Source organism: Artemia franciscana, chromosome 6, assembly GCF_032884065.1.
Source record: "Artemia franciscana chromosome 6, ASM3288406v1, whole genome shotgun sequence".
NCBI lineage: Eukaryota > Metazoa > Arthropoda > Branchiopoda > Anostraca > Artemiidae > Artemia > Artemia franciscana.
This window is the reverse complement of record NC_088868.1, coordinates 8503169-8524746: the sequence shown is the minus strand read 5'-3', so window position 1 is coordinate 8524746 and position 21578 is coordinate 8503169. Positions and strand designations below refer to the sequence as shown.

The window sequence follows — 21578 nt, the reverse complement described above, 5'->3', positions numbered from 1 at the left end:
GGTGCTATTTAAATTTATTAATAGCAAAGATCAGTCATAAAGCTTATTGACGGATTTCATTGAAACTTTGTCTGCCTGTTGGACAGGGGTATATTTGAGTGGGCAAGTGTTGTGATGGCTGGTGATTATTACAATCCTCGGAAATTTTGTTCTTTTGCAGAAGGACCTTGTCTATCTGAAAATTTTCTTCTTGGTAGGCTAGTTAATTAATGGAGAAGTTTTATTCTATAATTGACAGATTGATTGACGTCTTTTTTACATAGCTTTTTGCTGGTTGCATGGATAATGACTATAGTAACAGATATGTATCCATACCCATTCTGTATAAAATTGATTTCTGCTGCTATTTAAATGCCCTAAATTTGGCTCTCTGCTTTAAATACTTCTATTGATTGTGTAAAATTCTGTTTATAGATCTCGTGATATTGAATCACCCTACTTGATGTCTACAATATTTCTTAGATGCATTTCTCTTGGTGTTTTGAGGGCATAATGATCCAACTTTATAAGATACATCCTTTGGATTCATAAGTTTGTAATATGAATGCCAATGTTTGCATTTTAATCAACTCTTGTTTAACTTAATCCTGAGCAATTGAACCTGTATAACTGATCCCTCGTGCAGCTGACCGAAGGTGCAACTAAATGTGGACCCACATGTGACTTAACCCACGTTCAAGTTGACTCTAATTGACTATACCCACTTGCAACTTAATCTCTTTCAACTGAACCCCTTTAAATTAACATAATTCAACCCTCCTTAAACTAACCTTTTTGAAAGACAACCCCTATTTAGATCAAGATCTGTTACACTGAGCTCAACCCAAGGCCAAATATTGGGAGTTAAAAACTTTTTTTCGCTTCCCTCGCAGTTTCTAACTTATTTGGCAATAAGTTACTTATTTGGGCAAGGTAAACTAGTTTTTACGAAAGAAAAGGAACCGACAGAGGCGCGATTGCAACTAATTTTTGTCACTGACAGCCAATGAAAAAGCTTCTTTTTCAGGAGCATGCATATATTTTTTCGCTCATCAAGGAGGCACACTCGTGCCTCTATAAAGAGGCGACCCACGACAATGTTAAGCGATCTTAGAAACCAGTGGTCGCAGAGGGATGGGGAGGGATGCATTTCGTAGCCCGAGCTCCAACTAAGAAACCTGCAAAATTTCATCCCCCTCCAACTTTTCCTTCATGGGGAAAATCTGGCCGAAAGTTTCGACCCGTCAACCCCAGCCCCCCTTTAACGTTGTCCGATCGGGCTGAAATTCACAAGTTAAGGTCCCCTAGGGCCCAGGAGCTTATCTGCGAAATTTCAGCTCGATCCGATAACTCCTTCCCTGTTTTCCAGAAACCACGCATTAGCTACTTAATTAACGCATTTCTCTCCATAAGAGCCCATGTTAATTTGAAATTTTTAAAAGTTATTGAGAAGTTATACTTACACACATGCAAGTGATTAGCTCAGTCGGTAGAGCATGGGACTTTTAATCCTTGGGTCAAGGGTTCAAGTCCCTTACGGGCGGTTTTTTTTCACAACATCAAAAAAATTTTGATAACACCTGGACAGCTTATCATTTGAGAGATTACAGAATATTAGCTTCTTATGAGCAAAAGAAACATTTCGGTCATTCTATCTATTTTTTTTTCTATTTTATACAATGATTTAAAAGCGGGGGGGGGGGTTCCTCTCCTAATTCCTGTACGAGGAGTACAGGAATTATTAAATTACATCCACCATGGATTGTAGAAAAACGTACAGAATTAATATGAAAAAAAATTAAACCTGTACAAAAGAGTCTTTAAAAGCGGGGGGTTTGCCTCTCCTAATAGTCTTCTTATAGTCCTAATAGTCTAATAGTCCCATGTTAATTTTTGAAATTCTTAAAAGTTACGAATATCAACATTCAAGTACATCAAAATAATCAGCTCGGCACGGCGAGAATGACAGCAAGCATCATAAAAATCCAGCTCCATTCCAGAAATGCACGAGTTGACTGGAGCTGTAAGATACATGTCCAAAAGAACTGACTTTTGACCCTGTTGGGGACTTTGCAACTGGGGCAATCCTCAGCGATGTCCGAAATAAGTGTGATATAAATGTGCTTTAAGTATATATTTTATAGCCTTTAAGTGCTCATTGCCAATTTTTAGGTGAATTTTCAAATGTTTTGAAGAAGTTTAAGTTTTTCTCGATTTAATGAAACGTGGATATTTACTTATTTTATATAAATAGTTGCTAAATAAGATAAATAATATATAATTTACTATAATTACCTAAAGATGTTTCCTATATGAGAAGGCATTTTTAGAATAAATTCTTTATTATAGGCTTTTGGACGTAACGATCAAAATAAAAGCGTATAATTTTGTTAACACCTTGACTGCTTATCATTTGAGAGATAACAGAATATTAGCTTCTTATGAGCAAAAGAAACATTTCGGTCATTCTATCTATTTTTTTTCTATTTTATACAATGATTTAAAAGCGGGGGGGTTGGGGGGCGGCAGCCACCCAACTTCCTCTCCTAATTCCTCTACGAGGAGTACAGGAATTATTAAATTACATCCACCATGGATTGTAGAAAAACGTACAGAAATAATATGAAAAAAACTTCGTTTTCTTAAAGAGTTAAAGAGGCTGCGTCCCAAAGTCGAACCTTAAAACGTACAGGAATTAGAAGAGGCAGTTGGGGGGCTGCCGCCCCCCAAACCCCCCGCTTTTAAAGACTCTTTTGTACAGGTTTTTTTTGTGGGGGGAATTCATTGTTACTAATTACTAGTTTCGGCGCAATGGTTCTCCTGTCCTCTTGTGTTCAACATTTTTCGAAGTTATTCCATTATTCATTCATTTCAATTTTTTGTTAATTAAAAGAGGGCCTTTCCGAAGCCAAGAGCGGGGGGTTAGCAAAAAAACAAAAAACCTGTACAAAAGAGTCTTTAAAAGCGGGGGGTTTGGGGGCCGGCAGCCCCCCAACTGCCTCCTCTAATTCCTGTACGTTTTAAGGTTCGACTTCGGGACGCAGCCTCTTTAACTCTTTAAGAAAACGAAGTTTTTTTCATATTATCTCAAAGTTAGTAACTGCTCCATTCTAGTGGGTGGTTATCCAGTTTCCGTCTACAGTTCCCGAGTTGAATTTATTTCCTCGTGCTTAATCATATATATCAATTAGTTTGTTTTGAATGTGTGAATGGGGAGGAAGGAGGGTCTTTGAATTTGGGCTGTAGATCTAAAATTATATATAGCTTTTGAAAAGATTTTGAAAAAAATTTGAATAGTGGATAAACGTAAGGTAAATTATGCTATGTACCATCAAAACCAGTCACCAGTTAATGCACACCTTTATGGGGCAGGGAAAATAAAACACTAATTCCGAAAACTTTAGATGGTTGCCAAATCCAGCACCCCTACGATGTTTCAGTGACCGGCTAGTGCTGGGAAAAAAGACAGTAAAAGTAGATAGTGTCAATGATTTTTTCGTAATTTTAAAAATTTGTCGTAACAAGTTTTACTTTTGAAATGAAAATAAATAGTCTCTATTATTAACAAATCCGCTTTGTATTTTAATGAATTTTTTCACTCGATCGTTTTTTTTTTTTAACTTTTTGTTTTCCGCTTGCAATAGAAGGGTGACTTGCAAGATAAATGCCATAAGATATTTTATGATGGTCTGATCAGGACAAAGGTGTAAAAAAATGTGTTTAAATGTGAATATTAGCTTACAAATGACATTAAATAGCTCTCTACGATAGTCTAGTGCCGGTATTCTAGTGGAGAAGTAGAACAGAAAAGGGGAGACTTATCAGCATTTCTACCTTTTTTAGAAATTGCCAGAATGTATTTTCTGCACTAAATTTTACCACTACGATAAATTTAAATAATACCTATCATTCTTGATAGGATCATTCTTGATAGCTCCTATTATTCTTGATAGGTGACATTAAACAGCTCTCTACGATAGTCTATTGCCGGTATTCTAGTGGAGAAATAAAACCAAAAAAGGGAGACTTATCAGCATTTCTACCTTTAAAAAAAAATGTCGTCCTTGAATCAGCATTAACGGTGCCTTTTCTTACGATACAGTATTTTAAAGTGTTTTTAAGATTTTGGCTACTATTGGCCGTGTTTTTTCTATACTATGGTGCAACTGTTCCTGCAACCATGACCTCCAAATGTGTTCGGGCCCTACCCATGAAAATTGTTTGCTTATTTTCAAATACACAGCATAAGAGTATAAATTTGTTGTTTCTTAGCCGGGAAGGGGGGGTTAGTTTTTTCACCGAAGCGGTTTAAAATAAATAAAAAAACACAAAAGATTTCGATAAATACCATTTTATTCAAGTCAGTTTTGTCGCCTCCAATGAAACGGGCTAAATTATATTGTCTCGTTATTTTGTTGGTTTGAATGAGGTTGAGCTGAATCCAGTTGATTTGAATGAAGGTTGAGTGGGACAGGTTTGGGTTAAACGAAGGTTGACTTGGATTGGATTTGTGTTAAATGAGAGTTGAATTGCACGGAAGATGAGCTGAATGGGGGTTGAAATAGAGGGGGAATTGAGTTGTACCAGGGTTGAGCTACACGGAGGTTGATACACGGTGTTCAACTAGCTTTCATTCAGTGCGGACGAACAAAAAATAACATTTTTCTGGATATTACCTTGCTTTTGAAGCGTGAACATAAGCTAAATTAGATGGATTATTTTTTCAAGTTACAAGGATAAACTATTATGAAAGTGTAAAGATTGAATCACATTATCTACGTCACTCGTACAAATACCGATCTACCTGTGTTTGCTGAGAAATTGTGCAAAAAAGATTGGATTTGTTTGTTTTGCTAATTAATGGATTAGCTGACGTTGAGTCGGGAACTGCGTGTGAACTGGATTCATTTCATGGGATGCAGCCGAATAGACTAGTACATAACGCTATACTAAATTTTGCCGTGCGGACGAAATCAAAAGGTAATGCAAATGCCGATATTATCAAAACTGGTTGCGATTTTTTTCGCCGACGATTTGGTGAGCGAAGCGAAGAAAACAATTTGGTCTTTGGCGAATTATGCTACTCGACCAAGTGAAAGGCTGAAAGTTGCTGATACATTTGCAGACATTTTGAAAGTTTTAGACTACTGTGATAAGAATTCAGTGGAACTGCCGAAGTTTGTGATATACGAACCGGACGAAGTCCCCACAATTCCTGGCGAGGCAAGTGCTACGTTAACCCGCAAGGTAAATGATTTATGTCTAGAATTTAAGAACTTTGTGTCTACGGCTAAAGTACAGAGCCTATGCTGCCCTTCAGCGAGTAGTGTCCCAGGCCCCGCCAATCCTGTAACAGTCAATCCCCAGCCATCCTATGCCGTTGTTCTTAAAATGCCAAAGTCTCTTGATAATCCCATTGCTCGCAAGCAGTTTTTGGATACCATCTGCCCCAACTCAGCCGAAATAAGTGAGCTAAAAAAGGTGAGACAGGACTGGAATTTATTCGTCAAGTCCAAATCTTCTGCTGAAAAGATCGTTGAGAAAATGAAAGTTAGTAAGCCTGAGGTCTCTGCCATGCTCAAGGAGAAAATGTTTATTGCTGTTTTGAAAAAGGTTCCACCTAGTATGACCCAGACTGATATAGAATCCCTCGTTCCATGTGCATTAAAAGCAATAGAAATCGGTAGCTTTGAGCGCTCCAAAGTGTTCAAGCTGTATTTCGGGACCAGTAAGGATCTCGAAGACTTTCTTGCAGTCTCAGTCCGAATCGGTTATGAGAAGCTCCCTGCTGAAGAATTCAAATTTCTCCCAAAAAGATGTTATTCGTGCCATAGAGTTGGTCACTTAGCGACTAATTGCGTATTGACGCCTATATGTGGTCGTTGTGGTGCTTCTGATCACGCATCCACGAAGGACAATTTGTGCACTAAAGATATGTACTGCATTATATGCAAAAAGAAAGGCCATACATGCTATAACATAAGATGTCCGGCTAATAAAGCGATAATCAATATGAATTCCCTGCCAAAATGAATCTAGAACCCGCTTGTGCTAAGCATGCAGTTGCAACGTGGAATTTAAATTTAAATATCTTTAACCGGTCTATTTTTATCGAGGACTTTCTTTCAAGATATGATATTGTGTGTTTACAGGAACATTTTGCAACCTCTCTCAGCCTTCCGTTATTGAACCTGTCACCAAATCATCAAGTTTTTACAGTTGCAGCCAAACGCTCTCGCACTCATGGCCGGCCATCTGGCGGCCTTGCGACTTACGGTAGATCCTCTCTATCCACTTCTATGTTTGACTCGGCATTAGACTTTCTCGCTATCAAAATCCAAGATATGGTTATAGTGAATGTTTACCTCCCTACGGACTATCGTGATGATCGATCAGATAGACAGTTTGCCATAAGTATTGCAAGGCTATCCAAAGGTATTGATAAAACAAAAAAGCATGGACTTTCGTGTCTGATAACAGGTCACTTTAACTGTGATCTTGAAAACCCGAGCGGCAACAACAGTTCAAGTTCTAATCGTGCTAATATGTTACTCGGTATGCTAGGTGATGAATTTATACTCGCGTCTAAGAATAAGAATTTTTCATATATTCATAATTTGGGAAGTATGTCTAACCTAGATCATGTTATGCACACTCGATCACTTACACCGAGTGGGGTTCTTGTTTCTGATTCAAATTTTACATCAGACCATTTTCCATTGTTTTTCAATATTGATTTAAATAGTATTGTTCCACCTCCTCCTGGAAGGCTCCAGAAGCGTCCTTATTTTGTTTGTGATTGGAAACGTGCGTCTATGAGTTCATTTCAGTCGACTTGTGATGAACTTGCTTCAAAAATCCGCGTTCCTTTTGATCTGCCGATGGTTAGTTCTAAGAACTATCCGGCGGAATCATGAATTTGGTTGAATATTTATTGTGGTGAGCATGTGCACGCATTACGTCTCGCTGAACAGTCAGCTGTACCATTTAGACGGGTGTGGCCTGGTACCTAAGTACCAGGCTGGTCTGCAAATGTTAATCTTCAAAACGCGTGTAGTTCGGCAAAATTCTGGCTTTCGGTTTGGCGTGAGGCTGGGTGTCCTCGAGACGGGTGGGTGAATAAACTTCGAATTTATAGTAAACGTAAATTCGCGAAAGAACTTTCACTACACCGTAGTGCAATTATTCGTTCTTCATCTCAGGCTATCCTTACCCACCCAAATAAACTTTGGTCTTCATTGTTTAAAGAAAGACCTCATGTAACAATGACCTCAATATCTCGATATAGTTGGGTTCAGCATTATAGAAATGGATTTTCGGCTCTTGATATCAAGCTACAAAAAAGCTTCGGTGTGAAACTGGATGATTTCTTCTCACGAAAGCGAGAAGAAAACAGTCCGGGCGTTATAATTACAAGATGTTCTATCCGTTCTGCTATTAGAAAACTAAAAAAAAAGAAATCGCGCGGTTGTGATGGTATATCAATTCAGCACCTGCTGTTTTGCAGCGATTTGTTCCTTGAGCACCTTGCCCTGCTTTTTCAAATAATTTTTAACCTGGGTATAGTGCCTGATTCTTTTTCAATTGGAATATTAACACCTGTGCCTAAAAAGGGAAAGCCACTTAGCCTGTGCTCGTCTTTCCGACCTATAACTGTGGCTACAGTTTTTTGTAAGTTATTTGAGGCACTTATTGTCGATGAACTGCGGTCAAAATGCACAGTCCCAGACCATCAATTCGGTTTTCAGCCTAGTCTTGGTTGTGGCCACGCTCTTTCTGCTCTTGTTTCGGCTTTGATAGATGCTGAGAAAAGCGGTGAGAGCATAGCTCTCGCTGCACATGATGTCAGAAGGGCCTTTGATTCACTAATTCATGAGCAGATTATTTTAGATATGGGCCTAGTAGGTGTTGATCCAAGTATGTTAAACCCTTTATATGATATGTATAAAAATTTAAAAGCTAGGCTTAAGCTACCAATAACACCAAACCTGACAAACAACCCGGTACTCCCCGTTGAAAAAGGTGTAAGGCAGGGTGCATTGACATCACCTACCGCATTTAATAACAGCATCGTTAAACCACAATCTAAGTCAAATCTGACATACATTCTGAGAGGAATTGATCAATCGTTAATAAGCTATGCAGACGATGCACTTAATTTGAGCCGCCTCCTTCGCGGTTTAGAGGAGAATTTTATCCAGTTTCAAGTAGGATATGGAAAAATAGGCCTTCAGTTTAACGAAAAGAAATCAGATGTGTTATTGTTTAATGCTAAGCAAGGGTCTACTGTTGATGTTAGGCTGGGTGGTGCTACTGTTCGGCTTGCCGAACACATAGTATATTTGGGGATCCCTATTGGTCGGTCTATGCTTGAAACACGTCATCTTTTACAGAGTCATCCGCAGAAGCGGATCTCTTTAGCGTATAGCCATGTTGTAGTTTATAAACGTCAGTTTGATCGGCGGATTTTGGCCCATCTATATAATGCAATGGCACTACCCCATTATCTGTATCTAAGTCCCTTTTGGAGGATTTTCCAAAAGGAAGATAAGAAAGAATTGCGGTCTGCATATTATATATATGCAAAGTACCTCTTACGGCTTCCACCATGGACAAGTAACCATATTGTGACAAGTCGGTATGGGATTATCGACCCTAATGAAGCAATATTAGCCCAGATCGCCAGATATAACTCTAATATTGTTACTCATCCTTGGGCAATTGTTTTGAGGCAATAGGTTTTTGTTTTTTGTAGTTAGATACCCATTTGTTCTTTATTTTTCTTATGTGTTGTGTATTCTTTCGTAGTGAGTTTTTTTGTGCTTTTTTATCTTATACTCCATCTGTTTCTTTTGATGGGAAATAAATATATGTATGTATGTATGTATGTATGATCTGAGTGAAGGTTGAGTGAGACAGGTTTGGTTTAAACGGAGGGTGAGTTGAATTGGATTTGTGTTAAGTGAGAGTTGAATTGCACGGAAGATGAGCTGAATGGGGGTTGAAATAGAGGAGGAATTGAGTTGCGCAAGGGTTGAACTACACGAATGTTGATTTGAATGAAGGTTGAGTGAAAGAGGTTTGGGTTAAACAGAGATTGAGTTGAATTAGATTTATGTTAAGTTAGACTTGAATGGCATGTAAGATGAGCTGAATGGGGGTGGAAATTGAGTTGTACGAGGGTTGAGCTACACGGAGGTTGATTTGAATGGTGTTAAGTTGCACGGGTACTGAGTTGAGTCAGTGTTTAGTTGCATTGGTGTTCAGTTGAATGAGGATTAAGTTAAACCGGGGTTAAGTTGCACGAGGGTTCAGTTAAAGGGGGTGAGTTGTATGAGGATTTTGTTGAATGGGGTTCAGTTACATGGTTGGTGGGTTACCCAAGGGATCGTTTGCACAGAGTTGAGTTAGACAGGGGCTCAGTTGTACGGGGTTTGAGTCGCACAAGTGCTCAGTTACACAAGTTTAAGTTCTGCAGGGGTTCAGTTACTCAAGGGTTTAGTTATGACCTAGGTCAGATGCAAGGGGATCAGTTACACAAGGTTTCAGTTGCAATGGAATCAATGTTTGACCCTCACCTGAACACGCTTTTCGTGCTTGACATCTATGTCTTACCAAAAATAAGATATCTAAAACTATGAATGTTTGAAAAATGGTCAATTAAAACAAGGATAAAAGGTTAATTTGCCTGCTTTAGTTGGCACAATAAAGTTTTTGGTTTTATCTTTTAACTAATGACTACCATGCTTTTGAAGTGTTGGAAAGGAGTATTCATCTGAGCTATGTAAAGGTATTTATAGGTAATATTTCCCTGGAGTTCCCAGATACATCTTATTTATTGTGTACATATTTTTCAGAATTTGAAGAAGATGAAATCCCAGCTAATGCTGATTCCTTTATCCAAGATAGGAATAATAACGTACCAATTAAAATGGAGTTTGATTCAACTCTCATTTTGAAACAGTGGAACCTGGATTTTCCTGAGACAAAGCTAATGGATGGTCAAAATGAAGGTACTTTTAACATAAACGATTTTAATACCAAATGCCTTGATTCACCAAAACGCTTGACTTACCAAACGCTTGACTTACCCTTGACTTACCAAACGCTGATCGGTCATGCCGATCAGCGGCAGTTCTTGTCATAATAAAATACAAAGTACTAAACATATAAAAATCACAGCCATAGACATTGTCATACAAATTTGCACATTGATTCATAATATTATAGAGTCAAATTAAAGCCTAAGACATTGAAATATACAAATATTATGTTAAAGATGCTTCTAACAATGTTTAATAGACATTAATGCTTGTATGGCCATTACAAAATGAGTAAAGTCGAATAACTGTTCTGGCTCTATTAAATCCATTTTTTTTTAGCTTTCGAATAAAATCACAAAATTGACACTTTTGAATAAAAAACTAGTGTTTTAGAATTTGAGTTATCGGGGAGTGGCATTTCTTTTAGGGAAAGCAAATACCCTCTTCTTCTCTTCCTGTGGCTATTATCCCGGAAAACATGTGTAGTTCTAGAGATTTTTAGTTTCAAAATTTATGGATTTAACAATTAAAAAAAACTATTGAAAAAACAAAACAAATAAGGTATTATTTCAAAACGAGAAAGCAAGGGACATACTACAAGACAGAAAATCAACAAAAGGATAATTTGTATTCAAGGTTAAATCACATACGCCAACGGCTACACAATTTTTGTTGTTGTTGGTCTTAGAAATTCATATTTTGTTAAGAAAATTAGTAAATGTTGAACTTCTTCTTAAAATGGTTTAGCAATAGCCTTTGGAATTGGATCTGTTGATTTGAAAAAAAAGTGCACAGTAAAACAACTGGATGTATATTAAACTTTAAATAATAAATTTTACACAAAGAAGTAAGATGGGCTTATGTTGTGGGGTCGACCTGAAGCCCCATGTTGTGGGATCAACCTGAAGCCCCATGTTGTGGGATCAACCTCAAGCCCATTATTGGGCACTGAAATGAATATCATGTTTTTATCTATCTGGTTTTTAATCAGGCACTGTCTTTTGTTTTGGGCCACCCGTGAAGTATTGAGCCGTTTCCAGGGATTAATAAGAATTAAATCGTTGGACGAGCAGAAATTGATTTGTATTTGAGATTTGGAAACAAACAGAAACTTCCAGAAACAGGAATGGGCCTATTTCCGCTCATACTTTCTCAAGGCCACAACAGCACTTGTGTTAAATATAAACAGATTAGTGCTTCGAGCAGTGCAGAGGGATCAGCCACCACTCCTTTGGTATGAAGCAGTAAAAACGAATAAATAAGTAATGTAACTAACGCCCCCTTATTCTAGGCAAGTGACATTGCTAATTTAATACTATGACTGAAAAAATGTTGTTTTTAGATTGTGGGTTTAGGCGAAAGTTAAGTGGGTGTATTATAATGCTTTTATTTCTAGACATGTTCTTTGTATTGACGTGTTCTGTGTGTCCTTTTCATCCTTTGTATCTTTGTACATGTTGCTTTGTATTTACTTTTTTTAGTTCAACCTTTTTATCTAACTTGAGAACTTTTTTGAACGCTTTTTACAACAACTTTTAGAACCATTTAGAGCCATCTAGATGAAATTAAAAAGTGCAATTGGCATGAAATTTCTTTCCAATTCTAAGCTTGTCAAAAGTTATACAGATAGTATGGCCTAATATTTAACCTTCTCAGTAGGCTATAATATCCCTAAGACTTACAGAAGTAGTGAACTTTTTAGAACTTTTTAAGTGCACTAAGAACTTTTATTGCTCTTGCATTTAACCCTCGAATGAATATCGATGTCCAGATTAAAGTCAATGCTCACCAAAGATCACATATCTAAAATTGAAAATATTGAAAAAAGAAAACAATTGAAATTGTGGAATCTCCCTGTGTCTAGGGGATTTTCGCGACAAAACGTGTTGTATTAGAAACTGCCATTTGCGAAAAATAAATGGAATGTGAAGCTGGTTTATTAAACAGGCATAAAAAAGCCGTGTTGTTCTTTACTCAATCGTGTTGTTCCCGTATCGTTTGTGTTTATTGCGATGACATTTTTCCAGAATTAGCAGCAAATAAAATGCAACGTAATGCTGATTTTCATGTCCAAGTAACGAATATGGAAATTCCGATTGAAAATGAATTTGATTCAACAGCCATTTGGACACAACTGAAGCCGGATATCGAAATTCCTGAGACTAATTTACAAGAGGGTCGAAATCAAGGTAATTTTGTAAATATTGAAGCCAAAAAGAACTAATGTGATAATTTTCTAATGATTCCAGTCTCTAGGAATAAAAAATGACAAACTTACTTAACAAGACTTTGCCATTTCAAAAAATTACTTGCATAAAAATTCTTGGGCGTTTGGGCAGCTTGGTTTTCCGTTTTTATGGCACTTGGTAAATACCAAGTGGCATATAGCGATCACAAATTTTGTCGGTCGGTCCCGATTTCGCTATTTTAGGCACTTCCAGATAAGCTAGGACGATGAAATTTAGCAGGCATATCAGGGACCAGACCAGATTAAATTAGAAATAGTCGTTTCCCCTATTCGATCATCTGGGGGGAGGGGGGAGTGGGGGACGGTTAGTTTGGAAAAATTAGAATAAATGAGGTATTTTTAACTTACGAACAGGTGATCGGATCTGAATGAAGCTTGATATTTAGAAGGATATTGTGTCTCAGAGCTCTCCCGGATCCGCTGACATTGGCGGGAGTTGGAGGGGGAACCTAACATCTTGGAAAACGCTTAGGGTGGAGGGATCGGGATGAAACTTGGTGGGAAAATAAGCACAAGTTCGAGATACGTGATTGACGTTACCGGAACGGATTCGCTCTCTTTGGAGGATTTGTGGGGGGGGGAGGGTTAGTTCAGGATTAAAGGATTAAAATTTTGGAAAACGCTTAGAATTGAGAGATCAGGATGAAACTTGGTAGGAAGAATAAGAAGAAGTCCTAGATACGTGATTGATATAACCGGACTGAATCCGCTCTCCTTGGGGGAGTTGGAGGGGTTGTTAATTCGGAAGAATTAGAAAAATTGAGGTATTTTTGACTTACGAGTGAGTGATCGGATCTTAATGAAATTTGATATTTAGAAGTATATTGTGTGTCAGAGCTCTTATTTTAAATCTTGGACGGTTCCGGTGACATTGGGGGGAGTTGGAGGAGGGGGGACCTTAAATCTTGGAAAACGCTTAGAGTGGAGGGATCGGGGTGAAACTTGGTGGGGAAAATAAGCACAAGTCCTAGATACTTGATTGATGTAACCAGAACAGATTTGCTCTCTTTTGAGAAGTTGGGGGGTGGGTTAATTCTGAAAAATTAGAAAAAAATGACGTATTTTTAACTTACGAAGTAGTGATTGGATCTTAATGAAATTTCATATTTAGAAGGACCTTGTAACTCAGGTCTCTTATTTTAAATCCTGATCGGACCCAGTGGCATTGGGAGGAGTTTGGGAGAGGACTGGGAATCTTGGAAAACGCTTAAAGCGGAGAGATGAGGATGAAACTTGGTCGGAAGAATATGGACAAGTCCTTGATACGTGATTGACATAACAGGACTGAATCTGCTCTCTTTGGTGGGGTTGGAGGGGGGGAGGGTTAATTCAGAAAAATTAGAAAAATTGAGGTATTTTTAACTTAAGATCGGGTGACCGTTCGTGTGGTATTTTCAAATTCTATTTTAGAAGAAACCCATGTCTAAGAGTTCTTACTTTAAGTCCTGACCAGATCTGGTGACATTTTGGGGGAGTTTGAGGGGAAACCGGAAATCTTGGAAAACTTTTAGAGTGAAGAAATCGGAATGAAACTTGGTTGGTAGAATAAGCAAATGTAGTAGATAAGTGATTGACGTAACTGGACTGGATCCACTCTCTCCGGGGACCGGGGAAGTTAGGGGGTCCAGTGCTTTGGCGAATTCGGTGCTTCTGGACGTGCTAGGAGGATGAAAATTGGTAGGCGTGTCAGGGATCAGCACAAATTGACTTGATAAAGTCGTTTTCCCCGATTCGTCAATCTGGGGGGGGGGGGCTGAAGTGAGAGGAAAAATTAGAAAAAATAATTAATTTTTAACTTACGAGTGGGTGATCGGATCTTAATGAATTTTGATATTCAGAAATTAGAATGACCTCGTGTCTCAGAGCTCTTATTTTAAATCCCGACCGGCATTAAGCCTCTGATTTTCCTTTTAAATTAATCCATTGATTCTTATCATTTTGCTTGAGCTCATGCCATATGAGCTCTTGGCTCTTCCGACCTCGTCACAAGTGCCATATGAGCTCTTAGCTCTTTTTATTCTAATGCTAAAGTCGGCTCGGCGAGGTGCTTGTACAAAATCTAATTTATTGTGTACTTCTCATTCCCTAGTTGAATATTAATTTTGATGTTCATTTCTTTTTTGAGTGTCTTTTATTCACCATTTTTTTCACAACTTTGCAAAAAGAGTTATCTATTAAAAATTATGTACAGAAAATCGTCGAAAATTATGCCTCGATAAATTAAAAATTAATGATTTATTAATTATTATTAGTTCGATCTAGTACATTAACTCAGAAAATTTGAAGAAGACAGGTGAAAGGAATTTTGTCTTTTTTCCCCTCATCACATCATACTTTAATTCTTGCCCAACTTCTTTCTCACCCCTTGCTGTTTACGCTAATGTCTTAAAGTTCCTTAGAGATAATTGTAATTCAATTCCAACAGACCTAATGCTTGAGCAGTTTTTTTTTAGAGAGTTGAGACAAAAAGTCGAGCTTTAGCGTAAAAGGCGAGGGAAGAGGAAGGGACATAACTACATCATATTGGGCTGGTTCTTTTGTTCATTAATATTTTAATGTTGCTTTTTCATTTTAAAAGAAAAATTTTTTTTTGATATTTATTTAATTTCTGACCATTTTTCATATTTAGCTAGGAAAACCATTCTCTCCCTCTCCCTCCCCTGACTAATATATCACCTGGAAACTTTTTTCTGCATAGAAAATTCCCTCCATGAATAGTCTCCCCCTCCCCTCGTACCCCGTCTTTAAAACTTCAGTATGTTTCCCAATAAAAAATATTATATTTGGTAAATGTAACCTAACCTGAACCTGATGGTAAGATCTCTCCTAAGATCGTCCGAATTTAGGGAGGGGGGTCCCTTTTTTCAAGGCTTAACGAATTTTGAATGTTTGAAATCCGTATAAAAAGGCAACTGGTTTTGATGTATCCCGCGTTACAAACCTCCGCGGGAAAAGTGGAGTAGCATAGTAGCAATGCTACTTGGCAGTTTTCTTGGCCCAATGAAATTCGTTGGTAGATTTTGTCTGAAAGTACCAATGCTTTGACTGTCCCCGAATTTCGCTACTGGCAGCTTTGGAATTTTTTCCATGCCTGGTTATAGAAATCCTGGTTTTCAAAACTTAGTGTATTACTGGGCGGAATCGCTCCTTACTTGCAGTTTGTTATAATAAACGATAGAAAACGAATAGTTTTTCGAGTAGTGGATTTTAATTGGCCATAACACCCGCAACAACTCACCAACCAAATACTATCGCAAGCTTGATTAAAGTTTATTAATATATTTGTTTCGTCTTTCGAATGTTCTTAATCAATGGCGATTTCAAAATGTTCATCGAGTACTAGGTAACAAAAAGATGCATAAAAAGGGAATGGTTTCCTGTCAATCACTCTTAATTCTTAAAAATTAGTCAACACCTGAATTTGTAATTAAATACCCCTCTAAAAAGTTAATGCGACCCCCCCCTTCCAAATGAAGTTATAAAAAAACAATATATGAATAGTCTATTGAAGGTTTATGGCTCTTTACTTATGTTATATGATATTAAAAGTTGGATTGTCTTGTTTAAAAAACAATATAGATTTTCGTAGATTGTGCATTTAGGCGGATCGTTGGTTTTGGACATTGCAGGTATAGTTCAATTAATATGAATAATTATTTTTGCTTCTCAAAAGAGTAAGTTGTTTATGCAACTTGTTTTTATATATTATGTTTGTTATTGGCGTTTATAAAAAAAAAATTGGCCGTTTTATCTTACTTGTGGACTATGATGGAATGATGTTCTTTGTATTCTAAATGTTAAAATCCTTTTTTTAGTTTACAAGAATGTGTCTGCAGAGTCTGCTATTCATTCTTGTGAAAAGCCCCATCGGTGTGAAATTGGTGAGAAAAAAATTGCTCGTTTGGACCATTTTAAATTACATCAAAAAATCAATTCTGAAGAAAAGTCCCATCAGTGTGAAATTTGTGAGAAAAGATTGTCTCGTTTTGACTGTTTCAAATCGCATCGGAAAGTATACTCTGAGGAAAAACACCATGAGTGTGAAATTTGCAAGAAAAAATTCTCTCGTTTGGGTAATTTGAAAACGCATCAATTAATTCACTCTGGCGAAAAGCCCCATGAGTGTGAGATTTGCAAGAAAATATTCTCTCGTTTGGATAAATTGAAAAGGCATCAATTAATTCACTCTGGTGAAAAGCCCCATCAGTGTGAAGCGTGTGACAGAAGATTCTCTCGTTTGGATCATTTTAAATTACATCAAAAAATTCACTCTGAGGAGAAAAACCATGAGTGTGAAATTTGTACAAAAAAATTCTCTCGTTTTGACTATTTGAAATCGCATCAAAAGATCCACTCTGGGGAAAAGCCCCATCAGTGTAACATTTGTGAGAAAAGATTCCCTCGTTTGTATTCATTGAAATTGCACAAACAAATCCATTCGGAGCAAAAGCCCCATGAGTGTGAGATCTGTACGAAAAAATTCTCTCTTTTGGGAAATTTGAAAACACATCAAAAGATCCACTCTGGGGAAAGCCCCATCGATGTGAAGTATGTGAAAGAAGATTTTCTCGATTAGACCATTTTAAATCACATCAAATGATTCATTCTGGGGAAAAGCCCCATCGATTTGAAATATGTGAAAGAAGGTTCTCTCGTTTAGACCATTTTAAATCACATCAAATGATTCATTCTGGGGAAAAGTCCCTTCAGTGTGAAATATCTAAGAAAAGATATCTCGTTTGGATAGATTGAAAACGCATCAATTAATTCACTCTGGCAAAAAGCCCCATGAGTGTGAGATTTGCAAGAAAATATTCTCTCGTTTGGATAAATTGAAAAGGCATCAATTAATTCACTCAGGTGAAAAGCCCCATGAGTGTGAAATTTGCAAGAAAAAATTCTCTCGTTTGGATAATTTGAAAACGCATCAATTAATTCACTCTGGTGAAAAGCCCCATCAGTGTAACATTTGTGAGAAAAAGATTCTCTCTTTTGTATTCATTGAAATTGCACAAACAAATCCATTCGGAGCAAAAGTCCCATGATTGAGAGATTTACAAGAAAAAATTCTCTCGTTTGGATATTTTGAAAACGCATCATTTAATTCACTCTGGTGAAAAGCCCCATCAGTGTTACATTTGTGAGAAAAGATTCTCTCTTTTGTATTCATTGAAATTGCACAAACAAATCCATTCGGAGCAAAAGTCCCATGAGTGTGAGATTTACAAGAAAATATTCTCTCGTTTGGATAGATTGAAAACGCATCAATTAATTCACTCTGGCAAAAAGCCCCATGAGTGTGAGATTTGCAAGAAAACATTCTTTCGTTTGCATAAATTGAAAACGCATCAATTAATTCACTCTGGCGAAAAGCCCCATAAGTGTGAGATTTGCAAGAAAATATTCTCTCGGTTGGACAAATTGAAAACGCATCAATTAATTCACTCTGGTAAAAAGCCCCATCAGTGTAACATTTGTGAGAAAAGATTCTCTCTTTTGTATTCATTGAAATTGCACAAACAAATCCATTCGGAGCAAAAGCCCCATGAGTGTGAGATCTGTACGAAAAAATTCCCTCGTTTGGGAAATTTGAAAACGCATCAAAAGATCCACTCTGGGGACAAACCCCATCGAGTTGGGGAAAAACCCCAAGTGTGAAATTTGTAAGAAAAGATATTCCCGTTTGGACCACTTTAAATCACATCAAATTATTCATTGTGGGGGAAAAGCCCCATCAGTGAGAAATTTATAAGAAAAGATGTTCCCGTTTGGACCGTTTTAAATCACATCAAATGATTCATCGTGGGGAAAAGCCCAATCAGTGTGAAATTTGTAAGAAAAGATTCTCCCGTTTGGACCATTTTAAATCGTATTAAAAAATCCACTCTGGGGAAAAGCTCCTTTAGAATAGACGATAGAAGATTCTATCTTTTGGGCCATTTTAAATCATATCATATAATTGACTCTAGGGAAAAGACCTTTCAGGGTGAAATTTGTGACAGAAGATTCTCTCGTTTAGATCATTTTAAGCGGCATCAAAAAATTCACTATGAGAAAAAACACCATGAGTGTGAAATTTGTAAGAAAAAATTCACTCGTTTGGACAATTTAAATTGCATCAAAAATCTACTGAGTAAAAGCCCCATCAGTATGGAATTTTTGAGCAAACGTCTGTTTTTGGATAATTTGGACTATATGAAACAGCATAAAAAAAAATTAATTTTAGGAAAAACACCATGAGTGTGGGTTGTAACCGAAATTTGTAAGAAAAATTTCTTTTAGTTGGTCTATTTTAAATCGTATCAAAAAATTAACCCTGGAGAAAAGTTCCATGAGTTTGAAATTTTTGAGAAAAGATTCTCTCATTTGGACAATTTGCAATTAAAGAAAAAAATACCGGGGAAAAGCCCCATGCTTGAGAAATTTGCATGAATAAATTGTTTAGTGTGGAACATCTGAAAATGCATCAAAGACAGGACCTTACGAAGTTTTTTTGTTGCAAACGTTATCTGAAATACAACTGAAAAATTAATATTTCTATAAATTTGTCCGTATATTTTGAATTTTGATTGGTAGATATAGTAAATTAATTTTTTATGGCACTTGGTATTTACCAAGTGACATATAGCGATCACAAATTCTGTCGGTCTGTCTGTCCTGGTTTTGCCAGTTTGGGTACTTCCAGATAAGCTAAGACGATAAAACTTGGCAGGCATATCAGGGATCAAGCCAGATTAAATTCGAAGTAGTTGTTTCTCCGATTTGATCATCTGGGGGAGAGTGGGGGGATGGGTGATTTGGAAAAATTAGAAAAACAAGGTATTTTTAACTTACGAAAGGGTGATCGGATCTTAATGAAATTTGATATTTAGAAGGATATAGTGTGTCAGAGCTCTTATTTCAAATACCGACCAGATCCGGTGACATCGGGAGAATTTGGAGGGGGAAACCGGAAATTGTCGAAAACGTTTAGAGTCTAGAGATCGGGATGAAACTTGGTGGGAAGGGCAAGCACATGTCCTAGACATGTTATTGACATAACTGGACCGGATCTGCTCTCTTTGGGGGAGTTTGGGGGGTTACTAGTTTGGGCACTTCTAGATAAGCTAAGACGAGGAAACTTGGCAGGCACATCAGGGAGCAGACTAGATTAAAATGGAGATAGTATTTTCCTCGATTCGACCACCTGAAGGGGGGGGGACAAGATAGTTGAGAAGAATTTTGTTTGTCGATAAAACAAATGATTGTTCTTCTTAAGTATGGCTTGTGGTCTAGGAGTATGATTTTCGCTTAGGGTACAGTAGGTCTAATATTCGAATCTCGGACCACCCCAATTTTTACATGAAGAAGATCTGAAACTAGATACGTAATCAATATAGCGATCGCTGAAAGTTAAAATGCGTATCAGGGATCCGACAAGATTAAATTTGAAATAGTCGCCTCCCCAATTTGACCATCTGGGGGGATTGGAAGGACGGTTAATTTGGAAAAATTAGAAAAAATTAGGTATTTTAATTTACGAACCGATTACCGGATCTTAATGAAATTTGATATATAGAAGGATCTTGTGTTTCAGAGCTCTTATTTTAAATCCTGACTGGATCCAGTGACATTGGGGGGAGTTCGAGGAGGATAATGGAAATTTTGGAAAATGCTTAGAGTGGAGGATCGTAATGAAACTTGGGGGAAGAAGCTCTTGGCTCTTCCGATTTCGTCACAAGTGCCATATGAGCTCTTGGCTCTTGTTGATATGTATTAACAATTTTCTTAATTTTTCCATAAACGGAGTAAAGAGGCAAGGCCTTTCCTCGATATTCATTACCCCTTCCTTTTAAACACAATCAATAAATTTTTCACTTTCTCACAGTTAATCGTCTTTAATACAATGTTATTTGTTCTTCTCATAAATAAATGCATATCTTCTTTCTCATTTTGACTGGTCTTTTAAAAATAAAATCAAGTGTGATTGTACGAAAATGACCAAATCTGATCTGTTTATCCTTTAACGTCTCGAAATGCTTTAGGAACAGAAATGAATGTTGAAATGGTAGATTTTGCTGTATTATTTATCCATTCAGTCGATGCTCGTATATGGTGCTAGGAAGAAACAGGGCGAAGCAAGAAAATTGACGGTAAAATCCAGAAAAAAAATATTAAAGGACATTTTTTTTAATGTTTCTTGATTTGATTAACAATAAAAGAAACGAAGTTGTTTGAACTGAAAGTAAGGATGGACATTAAAACAAACATAAATTATTTCGCATAAGAGGGAAGCTGCCCTTTGCTCGTATGCTAAAGTTTTTTAGTGCTTTGAAAAATCTTCTTGTTCCAATTAAACGGCTCAATTAGTTTCTCTTAAAAATTTGGGACAAAAAGACAAACTTTAGATTGAAGAGTAAGGGTTGACGAAGGAAGGGGCATTCCCCGTCATATACAGAATAATTTCTATTTGGATTGATCTTTAACTAGTTGTATTGGAGATTGACCTCTTGGGATTATACAATGCTGCGGACTCACAAATGGAGTTTCACTTCTTAGTACTGTAAAATATCCATCTGTGGAATCAAATCCATATGATGGAATTGGTATTCAGATCCACAGGGTATTACAGTTCTCCAATCATCACCATTGTAGATTCCTGGACCCCATGGTGGAGTCAGGTTGTCTCTCCATCTTTACAAATCTCAAAAGGAATTCTCCAATAATTTTACACCACATGCATAATCAAATTCAAAATTTTCCGAAAGATCAGTTTTAACCTTTTTTGTCTTAGTATTCTGAGTGCGAGCGACACATTTTTGGAAAGTAACACTTTTATACGAAATTAGCACTGTGTTTCAACTCAAAGTAGCAACAAAAAAGCCTACCGAGTATCATGCTAGCCCTAATCCACACCGACAACAGCAACAAATGAATCAAGGGACTGGAAAATAGCCTGTCCTTGGAAGGTATTGTCAAGTTAGTGAAGTTACTATGTTTCCCTTTTTATTATGTCTAGGACTTGGTAGATTGTATAGCCTACGTGATAAGTACTATGCCTGTCAAAATTTTTACTGTAAGTAGTAACATTATTTTTAAGCATTCCGCTTCATTAGCTTTAGTTTTTGAAAGTATAATTCTGAACAGGCCTAGTGCATTTCATTTTAGAATTGTAGGCCAGATCCTTTATATTTATATTTATAAAATATATTATATTTAATCCTTTATATTTATAAAATATATTTTCAAATTCTCAAAACTTATTATGTTTCTTGATTTGGTATCAAGGCACAATTAATACTGATGGGAAGAAAATCCTTTGAAGTTCT

The 21578-nt window shown here is 37.0% G+C and overlaps 1 protein-coding gene across 7 annotated transcripts in view; it reads left to right on the top strand.

Annotated features, from left to right (window-relative positions):
- LOC136028000 (zinc finger protein 431-like) overlaps positions 1 to 21578 on the top strand; it is an 82133-nt gene that overhangs the window by 11444 nt on the left and 49111 nt on the right. For 4 of the 7 annotated variants that reach the window (XM_065705526.1, XM_065705529.1, XM_065705528.1 and 1 more), the window contains exon 3: positions 9837 to 9992. In XM_065705526.1, the coding sequence (XP_065561598.1) occupies positions 9837 to 9992 (156 nt within the window). Of the gene's footprint in view, positions 1 to 9836; positions 9993 to 12049; positions 12212 to 16085; positions 20495 to 21578 lie in introns of those variants that run through there. The other 3 variants (XM_065705531.1, XM_065705532.1, XM_065705530.1) reach the window with 2 other exon arrangements.